At 38.7% G+C, this 16,764-nt stretch overlaps 4 protein-coding genes across 8 annotated transcripts; 2 read left to right on the top strand and 2 right to left on the bottom strand.

Moving 5' to 3' along the window:
• Positions 1–115: 115 nt before the first annotated feature.
• On the top strand, positions 116–1,430 carry LOC107192908 (28S ribosomal protein S2, mitochondrial). The gene is made up of 3 exons (XM_015582261.1): positions 116–436; positions 516–605; positions 685–1,430. Exons 1-3 carry the CDS (start codon positions 400–402, stop codon positions 1,341–1,343), a joined length of 786 nt encoding a protein of 261 aa, XP_015437747.1. The 5' UTR covers positions 116–399; the 3' UTR covers positions 1,344–1,430.
• Positions 1,429–3,920, bottom strand: LOC107192906 (dehydrogenase/reductase SDR family member 7). Of its 5 annotated transcripts, none has more exons than XM_015582259.1 (8): positions 3,909–3,920; positions 2,806–2,956; positions 2,569–2,721; positions 2,376–2,482; positions 2,061–2,300; positions 1,861–1,980; positions 1,632–1,801; positions 1,429–1,557 (listed from the first exon to the last, which is right to left on the bottom strand). In XM_015582259.1, the coding sequence occupies exons 2-8, from the start codon at positions 2,927–2,929 to the stop codon at positions 1,482–1,484; spliced, it is 990 nt and encodes a 329-aa protein (XP_015437745.1). In that variant the 5' UTR covers positions 2,930–2,956; positions 3,909–3,920; the 3' UTR covers positions 1,429–1,481. The 5 variants fall into 5 exon arrangements, with proteins under 5 accessions (XP_015437745.1, XP_015437744.1, XP_015437743.1 ...); XM_015582258.1 differs by lacking the exon at positions 3,909–3,920 and adding an exon at positions 3,693–3,719; XM_015582257.1 differs by lacking the exon at positions 3,909–3,920 and adding an exon at positions 3,686–3,707.
• A 43-nt stretch (positions 3,921–3,963) lies between these two features.
• LOC107192878 (phospholipid scramblase 2-like) lies at positions 3,964–6,281 on the bottom strand. Its single transcript, XM_015582226.1, has 7 exons — positions 6,205–6,281; positions 5,770–5,874; positions 5,437–5,586; positions 4,800–5,023; positions 4,564–4,725; positions 4,171–4,317; positions 3,964–4,011 (listed from the first exon to the last, which is right to left on the bottom strand). The coding sequence occupies exons 1-7, from the start codon at positions 6,251–6,253 to the stop codon at positions 3,964–3,966; spliced, it is 885 nt and encodes a 294-aa protein (XP_015437712.1). The 5' UTR covers positions 6,254–6,281.
• A 2,234-nt stretch (positions 6,282–8,515) lies between these two features.
• LOC107192901 lies at positions 8,516–14,506 on the top strand. The gene is given in 11 exon segments (XM_015582250.1): positions 8,516–8,689; positions 10,499–10,560; positions 10,563–10,728; positions 11,373–11,509; positions 11,798–11,982; positions 12,244–12,514; positions 12,770–13,144; positions 13,220–13,357; positions 13,838–14,027; positions 14,100–14,233; positions 14,366–14,506. Coding segments are annotated over 10 exon segments (1,782 nt in total). The 5' UTR covers positions 8,516–8,689; positions 10,499–10,503; the 3' UTR covers positions 14,495–14,506.
• The last annotated feature ends 2,258 nt before the right edge of the window (positions 14,507–16,764 follow it).

Here is a 16,764-nt window from a genome sequence, read left to right as displayed (position 1 = left end):
AGTAATTTGGACATGATAGACATAGATGACACCACGGGTCATTTTAATTATCTTCTATTTACATATAAAAAATTAACTATTTATTTACAATTATGTTGATTTGTTACGTTGAGACGATGAGATATTGACGTGGAAGTAATTGATAGAAGTCAGTTTCGGTATATTTAATGAAATGTGCAGTATTTCATCTATATGAATTTCTTCCTTGGTACATTTAAAATCTATGATTTGAAACAAGTATCTTATCGGTTTCTCAATGTTAGATTTTCCTAACCAATTCTGAAGTTGATGATTTTGGTAAACTTGCGACTGTTTCTGGTGGAATTCAAGTATACATACCGATATTTAATAATTTATTCAAAACCAGTTAATATTCTCTAGTTTATAGAAATCGTTAAAATGACTAGTATAGCCACGAGAAGAGTTTTATCCCGACGTAAGTGAGACTAATTGTCTAGCTAAAAAATTTGAATGTTTTGAAATATTAATCGCTTTATTTTCATATTTTGTTACAGTATGTGGGGACCAACATATTCTACGTCCATTTGCTACAAATGTCCCACGGATTGAAGTACCAATGGATGCACACCCTGAATTAGAAACTGGTAATAATAAAAAGAGTATTCTAATTAAAATCTTCAGCTTCATTATACATTGGTATGAACCTTAATCTTAATATTTTAGATGTTCCAGAAGCTGAGAAGATACATATAAAACCTTTGACACATCCAGACTTCTTTAAAGTTCACAATTTATTTACAGTGGAAGATTTGTTCAACGCAAGAGTACATTATGGTCACAAAGAAGGATCTTTAAATGATAATATGCGATCTTTCATATTCGGATCCAGATTAGGTCATTTAATAATTGACTTGGATCAAACAGCTGAGCTTTTGCGGCAGGCATTAAATTTTACAGCTCACATTGCATTTAGAGATGGAATTATCTTGTTTATTGCTAAGAACCCTCAGATTTCTTATATAGTAGAAAAAACTGCCAAAGAGTGCAAGGAGTTTGCTCACACTAGGAGCTGGAAACTTGGCACATTTTCAAATGCAGAGTTTGAATTCGGAGCTGTTACTAGATTACCAGATTTATGTATATTCCTCACAACTAAGGAGTCAGTTACTCACCAGCATATCGCTGTGGCACATGCAGCAAAGATGTGTATTCCTACCATTGGCATTGTAGATACAAACTGTAATCCTAATCTTATAACATATCCTGTCCCTGGAAATGATGATTCACCTTGTGCTATAGAACTGTATTGTCGTCTATTTAAAGATGCAATAAGGAGGGGAAAGATATGCAAAAAACTATTAGAATCAGTAGATAACCAGTGATTTTCGATATAATATTATAGACTATATAGAATTTTTAAATTAAAAAAAATTCAGCGAGACTTCTGTTAAATTTACTTTCCCACATCATTTGAGACCTTTTTTATTAGATAAGTGTAAAATATATATTAAACATCATATTCATTGTTCTTGTTTGAGCGTTGTTTTATCGTCCCGTAAACGTTGCAAAAATCTTGGTCCTAATATTCTCAATACCCTGGAAAGATAAATAATGTTGTTATATGGATGATGGTGTAGAAAATCTGATGAGTCGTTAGTCAAATCATATACCAGATTGCTATATTTGGATAATAAACTCTGAGGTATAGTAACTGAAGTATAAGTGGTTTAGAGATCCACACTTCAAGAAGTTTATTCGCGATCGCAACTCCCATCAGTGTTGCACAACGTTCTGCACTGACTTTATTCTCCGAATTACTGTTTGTGTTTTCGCCATATTTCTGTAAAAGTAGTTATACTAAAAAGCTAGTACATGCTTTATTTGAATGATTGAACTCACTTCCCCTGGCTTTTCTGTATAAGCTTCTGCTAAGAAATTTGTTTGAATTGGTCCTGGACATACCACTGTAACTGGTACATTTTGACTTATCTTTTCTATCCAGAAAGTATGAAAATATCCCTATGTATCACAAAAAGAAATATGTACACAATATTAACAAATACATATGATTAGTAATTTTCAATACTGCTTTTACTAACGTGTAAAGCGTATTTAGTTGCACAATAGGTAGCAGAAAATGCTGTTGCTCCGACTCCTGCAGCACTCGAAGTAACCACAAAGTGACCTTCACCTACTTGGAAGAAGTATTTTCCCACCAATCGGCTGAGAGCAACTTGTGAGAAAACGTTTAAATCAAACATCTGCTTGTCAACAGCCAGATCAATTTGTTCCCATAGTGCTCTTTGAGACCGACCAGCATTATTTACCAGTATGTCTAACTAGAACAAGAATTGAAAATAATTTTAAAATTAGTCATACATTAGTACTAGCATAAAAATTCAGAGTGTACATACTTTCCCAAATTTACTAATAACGTGTTTAAATGCTGTTTCATGACTGTCTATGTCACAGATATCCAAAACAAGTACTTCAATATCTGTATAGGTTAAACTTGAGTTTCCTGAGAATAAGTTCATAAGTTTATATGAAATTTTTATAAACATGTACAAACAACAATCGAAAAATCTGTTTGGAATGGACATTTACTTTGAAGGCAATTGGCTTTTACTTTCTCTAGTTCTTCTTTTCTCCGTGCGGATAAAACTAATTTACAACCAGCAGTTGCTAAGACGTATGCAAGATGTTCCCCAATTCCACTCGATGCTCCTGTTATCCATATTGTCTTCCCCCTCAAGGAAGCTGTAGAAATAAAAAGAAATGAACAATACATAGAAAACGAATTTTCTAAACATGTGGCATAAATATAATATTTTTAATATTCACTTATGGGTTTCCCAAACTTTTCGTAAAAAGCAAGTTTTAAATCGCAATCCAAGAACCATGGATATATCATGTAAACCAAATAATAAATAATGACTACTAAGCCAACAAGAGCTAACAGATCCATTTTTTATCTCACAAAAAGAACTGTAGTCTGAAAAAAAAAAGAAATAATATTTTTAATGTATCGAATTAACAATGCTAACTTTGAATTAAGTTAATTACAAATGACTCGTCAAAATGAAGTATATACTACTGGAAACTCAATTCATACGTAACACTGTATAGATGCTTATGTATAATAGATAAGATACAAAGTATTTACATACACAAGTATACTCTGGGAACAAGATAAGAGTATAAGAAAGAACACTGGGACGTTTTGACATATATATATATATAAAGTCGACTTTTACTGCTAATTTAAGGCTACGGTTACCTATATATACTGGACGCGTATTTGAGCGAGTAGCTCCGACGTATTGGGACAAACGAATTACACGCTTCTGAGAACAATGGAAGCGGTTGTTCTGTACGCGTAAAAAGTAAGTTTGATCTTTCGCCCTATCTGTTGTGATTGAGGCAACGATTTACCCAGACTTTTCGAACGATCTTTCTATTTAAAATTATATAAAATGGATAATGAAACACTAATTAACGTAACAGCAAGTTTTACTTCTGAAGAAATGCACGTTCAGAAATTTGATGTATGGTATTCTTCATTCTCTTCTTCTTCTAAAATCTCAAGTATTAGTAAGAATCTTAATAAAGGATTGTCCAAGAAATAGTAATAATCAGCGATATCCATATCCACTTCGTACGATATGTGTTAGAAAAATGCAAATTGTTTGTTAGCATATGTAGCAAGTTTGAATATGCATACTACCCACTTTGATGACCAATTCAGAAGTATAAGGTAGTGTATGGCGTGTACGAACGAGGAGCTGTAGTCGTAAACACAAGCTTATCCCTAGATTGTGGAGAAGAAATCAGTAACTGGGAAACGGACGTGATCCAACGTGATCCGAGTTAGGACAAAATTCTTAACGTCGATGAGTCATTGTAATAGAGAATTAGGTGTATTCTTCGTCAGACTGTTTACATACAAAGAAAATTACATCTGTTTCGAACGATATGTTTGTGTATCATTCGTTCCTTCGTTCACGTCCGCGGCGACGTCCTCCTTATTTTCTCGAAGTACATGTATTCCTGAAATGCCACGTAAAATAATTCGACCTATATTCGTTTATTCGATGACACATATATAGTTGGGCAAAAAATTGCCATGAGTTTTGAATTACGCTAAGACAGAATTAAGAAGAGATATACATATTCTTCGAAGGCTATGGACGTTTTGAGAATATTTACCACCAGAAACGCAGCTGCGAGGAGCAAGCTTTTCAGTTTTACATCTGTGTCTGCTGGAAAGGTGATTAGCAATGTATAGTCATGCAAACTATTGTTCCATTGGTGCATCAAAGATGCGATTTGGTGAGTACCGTCGACTGAAATCACCTGAAATAATTGAAAATTTCGTTTCTAAACTATGTGTATACTCTGTCGGAATGTTCCGATATTACGATATAAGAAGATGGCGCGGAGCTATAGTTTCGTTTCGGTTCGAAATGCGCAAAGCGCGACACACAGGTTTTGAAAATAATATTGTTTGCAGACGAAGGTTTGCACGAACAACAATAATTCCACGGTTCTCACTTTTTTTATTTTTTTTCAGAAAAATTTCAGTATAATTAATCAGTGTACCTGGAATTGCGCTTCTTTGTACATACAACAGCCGCACACGTTCGGCCCAAAGATATTGCAAAGTTCGTTTCGCGCTGGGTCGTAGACTGTGAAACTGGGCCCGATTATACTGAAATTTTGTTCCACCGTTCCGATAAGGTTCGTGCTTCCTACCGTGATTTTCTGTGGAGTGAAAGATTTCAAAGAACGCTGCGATAAACGAAGTAAAGCGAACAAGATGGCGGCTCGGAACTTACGCGTAGTTTATTCAACGTGTAACTCCATCGTGAGTTTATTTTCATAATGAATGCAGGCTCGCCGCACTGATCCAATATGTTCAACGAGAAATCCCCGCGTATCAGTTTCGACCAATTGAATATGGTCGATCGATTTTCATGCTTCGTCTCTATAGCCAGAAACAATGACTCCGCTTTCGGGACTTTCACCCTGTACTGAAAACCCCTCTCCGTTCTACCCAGCACTGAGGAGTAATAAAAGGATCAGAAACAATTGTTCTTCGCTGGGAAGAGATGCTTGGAGACAGACTGAACGCAAAAAATTAAGGATGGAGAAGATATAATTTTCCAGATAGCACACAGACGGCTTAAAGGCGTCTAAGACTTAAAATAGTCGTAAAATGGATGAAAGAGTGATCCAATATTGTTTCCTTTTTCTTTTATAGTTGTAGAGGAATAAGAAATTGTTCACCGCCTAGAGGCTAGGAACTAAACTACAGTCTCTAAGGTTCAGCTGCACGCCTAGATAGCACACGACGCCTCAAAGACGTCCATTTCATGGCTCATTTAGGTCTAAGGCGCCTTTAAGCCGTCTTCAAGGCGTCATTAGGCGTCGTGTGCTATCTGTGAGGTAGATTCACTAAAGAAGAATACGAACGTGTACTCAAGTCGACGATCTGCTGTATCTCCAACTGTTCCACATTGCCCAAGAAATGAGTTCCCGAGAGCGTGCTGAGCTGGGATCTCGGCGTTGATGTCCAATCCAATGTGTTCACGGGAATCGGCCTCCTTGATTGTTGGATTTCTCCTAGTATAAAAGAAACTCTGGTCATCGGAAGCCTTTTTCGCGAGTTGCCGCAAAATCGTGATTTAAACTGCACACGATTACGTCTAAAGGGCAAACCGTTTTAAACCCAGCTTATATGCATTTTTTTTTTTTGTAGATTCCTGTAAGAATTAGTTCGTGATGGACGGTGCCGCGTTTGTTTACCTTGTGGCTGTGCCGTAATGACGTTCGGACCCGAATAAACAGGAGGCGAATACGCTGATACGGTCTCACGCATTTCTAACGTTGGACCAATCACGACGTTGTTCTCTGTTCAATTAACAAGAAAATGTTTTTTACAACCGAATATTTTATCGGGTTACGGAATGAGATTGAAATTTCATTAACGCTCGCCCAGCCGCCGTTAAGTACCTACCGAAACGTTATTTCTGTTCTTTCAATAAAAACGAAAGAATCCGCGATAATTATCGAATATCGTTAACGGCGCTAAGCCATATTTATTTCGTCGATTGCTGGGCGAGCGTTAAACGTTAAAAAAAAACTGTGGAAAAGCAACTGTAAGAAATCGATGGATCGCTTTCAGGCAACAGTGCGAGAAAAGTGCAACTAATGAAAAAAAAAAAAAAAATGGTTAATTACCGGACATTACACGATTAAGGCCGCTGACATCCATATCTCTCGGGACCATAATGGCTTGCACGGTAGCCCGTGTAAATTGTTTGCACCATAACTTCCCTCGATGTGTCGATTTTACGGCGCAGCTTTTAACGCGGCGGTGAACCTTGCTGAATTAATTAATTCTAATGAACTCGTCAAGTGGCGAGGGAATGTACGGATCGATCAACCGCGAAGTGTGAATATTGTTATGGTGAAACAGGTCAGCTTTGCGCACGAGGTGGAGAGATAACCTTCGCCTCGGGCCTTTCCTCTATTCCCTCTTGACGAACCGAGGAAGAACTCAACGGAATCCGTTCTTTTTTTCAGGAAATGGCGATGTTTCCAGGGGTCGCGTCTTCTAGTTATCATCCTCGGAAGCGTCTACGGATACTGATTATCGAACCCCGATGATTCCCCTTTGTTTCCTGTTATCTCCGATAAAACTTATCGCGATACCAACCAGCTGGATAAGTCGTATCGTCCAGTTCTATCGAATGAGTTCCATCGTCTTTCGAACAAAACATTTGCGAAACTCGCGGCCCTTCCCACCAGGCACTTAAACCGGTATGATACCGATATTACGCCATCAAAGCTATACCGAAACCGATATATTACCGAAAACCGAAATAAATACCGGTATTTTTTTGTTTTCTATCATTCATTTTCTAATGCAATTATCAATAAAATAGAAAACTCATTGGATCCGATGAAAGTTTTCTCTTTTATTGTATTTCAAAGAACCTTTTGGGCTATAAATGCATCAAATCCGCAGTATTAGTAATAACTAGACTGCGGATGTTTATGCAAATATAGATTTTTATTGTCCATTTTTTCAAAAGCAACTATCAAAGAAAAATTTCTTTATCTTATTAAGGATTCTATTAGAATACACATAAACCAAGTATCTCATTAAATTTGACTAAATATTTTTGTATACTGCGATTTAAACAATCCTAGACGCTGTAAATGCATAAAATCCGCAGTCTAGTAATTACCCAGTCGAGCAGTATTACGACAGAAGGCGGAAGGATGGTGATCCAACGATCACGATATGCTTTTTTCTCGATCAGCCCCGTATCGGTCACGTGCATACGGTTTGGTCCGTTCGCATTCCTTCGAACGGAAGCGACGTCGGTCGTTCGATAACCGTAAAAGCCGACGAAACCATAGAAACCGGAACACGGGTCCCGGAAAATGTTTGCTCGGGGAAACTTTGCCGAGCCCGAGCCACCTGTTTCGGTGAACCAGAGATTTTCTTTTTATTAATTCACGACTCTCCGATTATTATTTCCAGAACAGTCGTCCAAGCGACAACAATCACGGCTACGCGGATTTTCAAGTGAATACTTGCCCAAGAATATCCAAGAGTACACGCTGTTCTTAGCTCATGCACAAAATGGAAGAGGAATCTATACAGCGTGTGAATATCTCGAGGCTGAAGCGATACAAAACTCATCAATACCACCCCTGGTATCATCTTCCAAACGCTACCGCTCGATAGGACAATTAAAGAAACCATCACCCATCTCACCATGAATCTGAAGGATCATTGAGTTTCTGACAATATCCCAGATAGCACATGACGCCTTAAAGACGTCTAAGGCTTCCGTCAGAGGAATAAGTGGCGTAGAAGAAAAGTCTCCTACCATTTACTAAATTTATTTTAGTTACCGAAATAAATGTTAAACCGAATATTAATTTGCCATAAATTTCAGTAACTCCGAAAACTAAATGGTAGGAGCAGAGTTGGGCACATTTTCATTCGAATAATACATAGTGAAAAGCAACAGATTAAACAATTGCTTGCCAAATGATGATTCATTCAAGAAGAAGTATTATTCTGTAATAAATATTGGAATTTCCACGTGTATACGATTGAAAATGACGAAGTGCCTTTTCATCTTTTATTCATCATTCGAAATTCCTTATTTAAATAATGAATTTGCTAATCTCTGGGCAACAGTCCCTTCGCCTACCTCACTTTTTCCCCTACCGGAAGCCGAGTTTGTTCGTCGTTGTCCGACCAATATTATGCCGCGAAATATCTCGTCCATTGTTGCGAAACGATCAACGGCGGAACAGCATCGACGCGTGGTACAAATGGATGTTGTCGTTCCTACATCCTACGTGTGCATCTCTGTGTGCGTGTGAAATGGGCGACAATCTTTGGGCGCACTCCACGCCTTTACTTGTTGCTGCTGACCCATCAGATCCATGCGCGTTTCTATTGATCCCGCTGACTCCTCGCTATATAAACGACCGCGTCATCGGTACTCATGGAAGACAGGGACCGGGATTCCATGTACCGCGGAGTCGTCTCGTGGAGAGCCAGCTAATCGAGGAGACATTCGTGTAGAACGTGGCATAAGAGGAGAGAACAAAAATAAAGAACAGAAAAAAAAAACAAAACGGACGAGAACGGCCTTGGAGTGCTTGTGTTCTCACGCGAATGTATAATTAAAGCCAAGTAAGTCCCAAAAAAAAAAAAACCCTTTTCGGGGGCGGTTCTTCTGTTCTCCGAACGTTTCTACGTTTTCATCCGCGAACACCGTTGCTCTGATGGGGGAGGGTGAATGAGTTTGTGTTGTTTGTTGGACAATTAATTTCACAATGTCGAAATTAATTGCATAATGTGTGTTTCGTGTTGAAAAATCGTTTAGGGATTCCGTTGATCGTGTTCTGTTCGACCATCTGTTAGCTACTCTCGGTGCACACGGTGCCGACACCGGTGACCGTGGAAGTTCGCGTTATAAAGGTGAATGATCGATCCGTCGCGCGTCAACTCGCCGACTTGATAACATTCCGAAATAGATGGAATGCTCGTTGTGTGGGGACAGCCCCGATAATCACCGGCAAGGATGCGTCGAAAGCTGGAATTCGTTTATTAAATCTACGGAACGAGGATCACGGTGCAAGTATTCGTTTTGAGGCGAAACGTTTATCGATCCGCGAACGGACGTGATGATAATCGTCTTGGAATATTACCGAGCGTAGCTTATTCACCTTTCACCTTTAAAGTTTCTGTTAAACTTAACGTGATCTTCGTGAGCCGTAGTCGTTTCGTCGAAGGCACACCAAAAACTGTTAAGATTCCACGGAACTGTCGTTTTTAATCCCTTCCGGTTGCTTCGTCAAACATTGTTGCACGATGTTTCCCGGGGAAAAAAGGTCACACGAATGATCTGTAAGGAAACGATAATAGACGATTGATCGTAAACTTGTGTTTACTATTTAAAATCAACCGATACGCGACCCCAGTTACTGGTCCGACCGCGAAAATCCCTGTTGCATCACATGCCGGACGTCGTTACTACGTCTTCAATCGAGCGAGGGACTTCGGGTGCCCTTTTCAACGGAATCGATAACCGACTGAAACACTGTCACGTAGAGCTAGTGACATACATGGAATACTTTCCTTGCGGCACAGGGTCAAGCGATCGAACTTCTGAATCCCTTCGGCAACGATTCACCCTTCGCGGCCAATGAAAGATGGACATTTCTAAACGGAATCGCGTCACGAATATTATAGGGTAAATGCCCCAATTACTGTCAGTGTCCCTAATAGTGTCATTTTATTTATTTTATTTATTTTACTTAATAACAACGTGACGTATAAAGAATAGTATATAAAAATAATGTATTATTATATTGGGACACTGATTTACATAAAAATAGGCAAATAGATGTGTGTTTGTATGTGTCTGATATTTAAAAATTATTGTTGCAAAATGAAACTGTAACCTGAACAACGTGACTAGATTTTTACTATTTAGAAATTTTACTATTCAACCTATAGGTATATTATACAGGGAGGTCCACGCAATTGTTTCAGGTCATAATTTCGTTATCAATGCATTTATGAAAAAATGCCAAAGGAGAAAGATAAATGGCTCGAAGAGCACTACACCTGTAGGCTCTTAGATTTTTTTCAAGCGCAACAGTGTATGTGTAATTAACAATTGCATCATTTCTTTACATGGAAATGGATATTGTTTGTTACACAGATCGATTCCTGTATTCATTCTACGTAAAAAATTATTAGGGTACCATGGCAAAAAAATTATTAGCTCTCGAGGTATTTGTTTTTAAAAAGTGGAGTTAATACACTCTGCGGTCCAGATATACATACATATACAGGATGTTCGATCACTAATGGGGCAAAAATTTAAGGGGTGATTCTTGGAGACAAAATAAGAAAATAAATCAAACCACCCCGATTGCGAGTCACACGAAAACTTGAATTTCTCATTCGAACGTGTCTGTTATGACTCGACAGGAAAAATGCAGCGGCAAGAATGGCTACTGATATTCCTAATCGCTGGAACAGCGACGGCGATGGTTCCTGCAGGAAACAGAGATCCTTGGACAGCACTTCCCAAGATTATTACAATGATCTTCGATCGTTCAAGTATCACGGCGACGATGCTGACCGGAAATTCGACAGAGATCGACAAGGCGAAAGAGAAATCGTCGTCGAGGACGAGGAGATCGAATTTCTACCGAATGGTATTATCGTTCTAATATAAACGAAACGTCGAGTATGTTGCTTCAGAGATATAGCGTTCGCTATGTGCGTATTTTGACTTTTTTTTTCATCATTTGGCAAGTGCAGTAAATTCTCAATTATTGTCCGAAGGCTCCAGAGAGGTCCCCAAGCATGGGCGTAGCCAGGGGGCACTTGCCCTTCCCCTTTGGACAGAAAAAAGTGGCTTTTGCCCCATCCTATCAGACAAAAATTGGATTTTGCCCCCCCCATCCCCTCCCAGTTACAAAATGTTTGCGTAATATTTAATATTGCAGTATATTTCGAAACACGATCAACAGCCTCTATTAATAAAACGCATACATTTTCAACGATTTATGACTTTAAAAACAAAATAATGTCTGTCTGGCTACGTAAAGCATTTTTAAAAATTATTAAATATTTTTGCCCCCCTGACTGATAACTTGGCTACGCCCGTAGCGTTAAGTTGCGTCTACACTACGTAGAAAAACAGTGTTATACAATAAATTGTTATCGAATGACAGGATTAGGCTACCAAACACATAAGCTTCAGGGTCGATCAGGTTTATGGCTAACGTTATATCTTTGAAGCAATGTATAACTTATTGGAAAACAGTCTAACACAATTTGCTTGCGTAACTTGCAGAAGTTGGACAACTCGAGACTGTGGGGAACGGTTTTCAGGATCTCAACAACAAGTTACTGGAGAGAGCCTTGATAGATTACGTGGAGAGTGCCCCGCAACAGGTACCGGATATACCGTCGCATCGTTTTAAGTAAACTGTAGATGTTTATGGAAATAATAGAATTTATGGATTATTTTCTCGAAACTGGATGCACAGGAAATTTCATTTTTCCTGTTAAAGGTTCTAGCCCAAATAACACATGACGCTCGATAACGCCTTAAAGGCGTCTTAGACCTGAAATAACCGTAAAACGGGCGTCTTGAGGGCGTCATCTGCTATCTGGGTAGTTGAAAATAAAAAGAAAACCTGAATATCCTCTTTAAAACTTTTCATTATTTCGTATTTTAGATGAACGAATATTCTATAAATGCATAAAAATCCACAGTCTATTTATAAGGAACATAGAATCGTCGGCGTCGACAATAAAGAATTGGCTAAACTGTTTCTGGATGAACAAGACGGATCATCGCCTTACAGCCTCGGCGATGTGGACGATGAAATGTACATGGATGGTCGTCAAGCACTTTACGACCGATTCAGGCCCAACCACGGGAACAACAAGCTCTACGAGTCAGTGAATAAAAAATAATCCTTTTTTGTTCGAAAATACGCGTGCCTGGCGATAGATAGACCGCAAGAATGGTGGTCACATGCATAGATGAAAGGCGGGTTGTCTACCGTCAGGCGCCACGAGAATCCAATTTGTAAATGCCTGTAATTCCGTTACGAAATAATACTTAGGAAATTGATATTGAACGAATCATTTGTTATATCATTCTTTAGAATATTTATACCGAATTCTGTATCATTTTTTCGCTAAATTTTTCCCAGAAATACTGGATCGATGTCTTGGGGCGAAGCACTGAACAAGGAGGCTCTGTCGCGTGCACAAAATGCAGAAGTCGACGAGAACGAGTACTCTGATCGTGAACAAGATCCTAATTTATTGTACCTGACGTTGGCTGAACGGAGGAACGTCGTCAACGGAAGGTATCCGGTCGATCGTGATTTTAGAACGTATCGAAACATGGTGAAGCGATATTCAGTCGCTAAGAGAAGTCCGCAACCATTGGCTACGAGGGAACGGGTCACCGACCCTAAGGTAGTCTCACGAATCTAGAATGAAGAGAAAATGTTATGTTTTTAAATTACTATAACGACCAGTAATATACAGGGTGTAACAAAACTGTTGGGGGACCCCGAAATAGGAGACTCGTGAGGTGATTTGAAACAAGTTTTTCCTTAGCAAAAACCTGTTTCAAATCACCTCACGAATCTCCCATTCGTCCTCCAACCTTTTTGTTACACCCTGTATAAAATGTAGAACTGTTTATATGGCACTTGTCGTATGTTAAAGGTTGCCCAAGATTTGGGAGCGTTGTTCGGCACTCAGCCCTCCAATAACCGGAATCGCACACACGATCACGAGCACAATCATGACCACGATCATGATCATAATCATAATCACGATCATGATCACAATCACGAGCACGATCACGATAAGCAGAACCACGAAAGTACCTCGGAGTCGCCAAAAGTGACTCCACCGGCGAAAGGGCAAAAGGAGAACGCGACGAAACTCGGCAAGTCCAAGTCCATCGAAGTCAGAAAGAAGAGTGTCGACTGGTCGCAATATTTCGGTATTGATCGAAGGAGGAAGAAGGCATCATTGATGGCCGGCCAGGGAACGCAAAATCAGGACGATGAGTGGATGTTGCAACGATATTATGAGGTAAATAAAAGTCATTTGATGAATTATCGTGACACTCGGCATTGATTGAAGCAACCGAATCGGTGAATTGTTTAGAATATGGGTGACAATCTACGAGGAAACGATCGGGAATATAAGAAAGAGAATATTGACAGGAACGTCAAGCTGGAGGATTTGATCATGGAGAAGGCTTTGAGATACGCGGACACGGAGGAAGCAGCTACTTTGCAAAAGGTGTATATTTGGAAGATTGTATTATACAGAGTGTTCCATGCAACTGCACAGGCTGTACCTCCTAAACGGTTGATAATAGAAGAAGATGTTATAAGACACTGCATCGATTGATGTAGTCCAAAACATAGGTTTCCGTTTTAAAAAAAAAGTGCAGGTGCATTTTTCGGATGCACCGATGCACAAAAGTGCATAAAATTAGTTGCATATTAGGCACCGTCTGATACCATTTAACTTTCTTCTATTCCCAACCGTTTAGGAGGTACAAGCCTGTTCCAGTTGCGTGGGACACCCTGTATACATAGAATTCTACAGTATAAATTAGACCCAGATAGCACATGACACCGAATGATGCCTTAAAAACGGCTTGAAGGCGTCTTAGACATAAAATATCCGTCAAATAGGCGTCTTCAAGGCGTCACGTGCTATCTGGGGGAAGCTATCGGGAAGTTACTAATGATATATTGGTGAATCGAACAACAGGTGAAGGACAAAGTAATGGCGCGATTGGCCGCTCAATATTCACTCGAAAAAATGAGAAAAGCTCTGTATGACCTCAGGAATAGTTTTACGGCTCGTCCTCAACCCAATCAGACGTCGAACTTTCGGGAAAACAACGATCCTTCTAAGCAGACCGAGAAGCGTACCAATAAAAACATAGGCGAAACCGAAGGTATCGAGTTCGGTCGATTAACGCTACCAATTATGATAATCTAATGCTGACCTTTTAACGTGTATTCGTAAGGTGACGACGAGATTGCAGCCTGTGCAAAATTGAAAAAGGTTGACCAACAATGCAGGGCCGCAGCCATGTTCGATGTAGAAGCATTGCAAATGTTTTATGTGCCCTGCATTGCCCTGCATACCTGTTTCTCCTGCGTAAGCATCTTTTTCACTTTAGATTTACGCCTTTTAAACGAGGCTTTCATAATGGCAATACATGTTGGAGACATTGAAGCTATTGCATACGCGTTTAAAATATAAATTCAATTAATTTTCAACGAATTTCAGATGCCGAATGATTCAAGGCACCAGTGCTTTGACGATTACTTCGTGGAAACTGACAAAATTTGTGATACGCTATCGCTAACAAAGAATCAAATGGTGGCCTGCCAGAAAAAAGCTGTACTGTTTATTTAATGTACAATACAGGAGGGACGATTGAAAAGTGGTTACGACATGGTCGGCTCGCAACAAACGGATCGATAAAAGGAAAAGATTCGAATAAAATATAAAGCGGTGACCAGTCCAAGTCACACAGAGCATCCTCTGTCGAGAAAAACTGAAACATGGGACTCTGACGAAAATGTGACCTCGAATCGTGTTTTAGTTGATTGCAGTCAACTTTCGATACTTCCATTCGCTTTTCGTGCGATTAAAAAAGCTGCGACAAGCATTTTCTTCCTTTTTCTGTGAGGTTAAAACAAGATTAAATGATTCGTTTTTATTCGAATTCGAATTATCGGAATTAGCGGAGAGTTTACCGAAATTTTAAAGCCGATTCGAGAATACTGCTAACGCTCCTGAATATCAAATCGAAGATCATCCGATTGTTCTTGCGTTAACAACAAAATGATTATATTCCGTGGAAACATTGTTTCGTCGTCCATATATGAATGATTGGATTTTAAACTGCGAGGCAAAGAAATTGTTCCATTTGCGAGGTGTATGTTTCGTCTGAACGACTTTTAACTGACGGTTAAATTATAGCTCTTTTACAACTTCCCTTTCCATTCTTCGTCAGTAAACGGAATTTTGAAACAATGAGCGACAATAATAGTTGACTGACACTTCATTGTACTTTTCACGAAAGAATGTCAATAATGATCACTATCGAGTCGCGGCAGTTGTTATTTATCGGATCTATTCCACCCCTACCGTCTGAATAAATTTCATTTGTTAAAAGAAAAAGTATTTCGAGTTACATTATTATTTTATGTGAAACATTCTGCATAGAAATTCAACGAAAGATTAAGAAAGATGATGTTCGGATGGGCGGCCTCGCAAACAAAATAATTGTACAGTAAAAACAACACCGTCCTTGATACCCAAAAGGATAACTTATGACCTCCAGCAGTATTCTTTGTATTCACGGAATAAACAATTAATATTTATGCTGATTCGTTCCATTTATAACATACAGATACTTCCGAAAGGTGCTGCACGATTCAACGTTATAATAGAATTTATTTTTCTTTTTCTATGGTACAGAATGATAAAATATCGAAACGCAACATATTTCGAAGGAAGTTCGGTGAGATTTGAAAGGAGTTACTGCGACGTTAACTATAGTATATATTTCCATTTGGTCGGATAAGAAAGCGTATATCTATTATTGTCTGTCCTTAGGTTATAAAACTGTGGGATACAGTCTATGTGTCTGATCTGTATTCGAATATAATACAAATATATTTCAACATAAATGTACCTCGTTTCGTTTATTGTAGATTCCGATATCGATGAATTTTCATGAACGTTTAAATAATGAATAATCCACTGGAACGGTCGCTTGAAATTTGTCATGATCGTTGGACCAACGATTCGTTGTTTGAATCAATATTCGTATTTTCCAGTTCTTTCAATGATTCCAAGATTTCGATCATTTGGGGAGTGTACAGTTTTAGAAATTCCAATTGCAATTCGGCACACTCCACTGAACATAAATTGAAATACGAGAATATCAGATACTCGTCCGTTACTTTTTATTATGGTTTAGAAAAAGCATAAGTATAAAGCAGAATATTGTACGCGTACCTCGCCACTTTGAAACCACCTCCAGTTTCTTTTTTAATTCGATATTCAATTCATTAATTTGTAGAACGATATCGTTATTCTTAACAGCCATCGTTTTCCAATATTGGCAGACAATAGAGTATGGTACCGTAATACAAAAAATTAGAAAATTTAAATTTTAGTATCGACACCTACCGATAGAAGAACATGAAGCGTTTGAATATGTGTTCAGAATTGACACGTGGTGCCATCTACGGCAAACTGATCAAGCTATTAATCAATTAATTCCGCAATCGAGATCAGAGAGGGCGCTGATGCGTTTTGCTTTGATTTAAAATAATAATTACTGATCAAGAATTACTAACTAAATATTCGCACCTCTGAACACTACTGGTTTCTTCTTACGTTTTTAACTAATACTTAATTTTTCATTGAAACGGGAATGTACAAATATCGCTGATGATCCCTATCAATTCGGGGGAACTCAGTAAGCAAAAATTCAATAAACAATTTGACACCGTGGGAGATAATAGTTGGTTACCTGCAAATTTCTTTTTGCTTTTTTTAAAGACATTATGATGAACCATAGAGTGATCGAAGTGAAGTTACCATCACTACTATAATTTCACTACTCCAACGACCAAACCGGCTTCCACTAGGGGAAAAAGTAACGTAGG

Source organism: Dufourea novaeangliae, unplaced genomic scaffold (genome assembly GCF_001272555.1).
Source record: "Dufourea novaeangliae isolate 0120121106 unplaced genomic scaffold, ASM127255v1 scaffold439, whole genome shotgun sequence".
Lineage (NCBI taxonomy): Eukaryota > Metazoa > Arthropoda > Insecta > Hymenoptera > Halictidae > Dufourea > Dufourea novaeangliae.
This window is presented reverse-complemented; position numbering and strand designations above follow the sequence as displayed.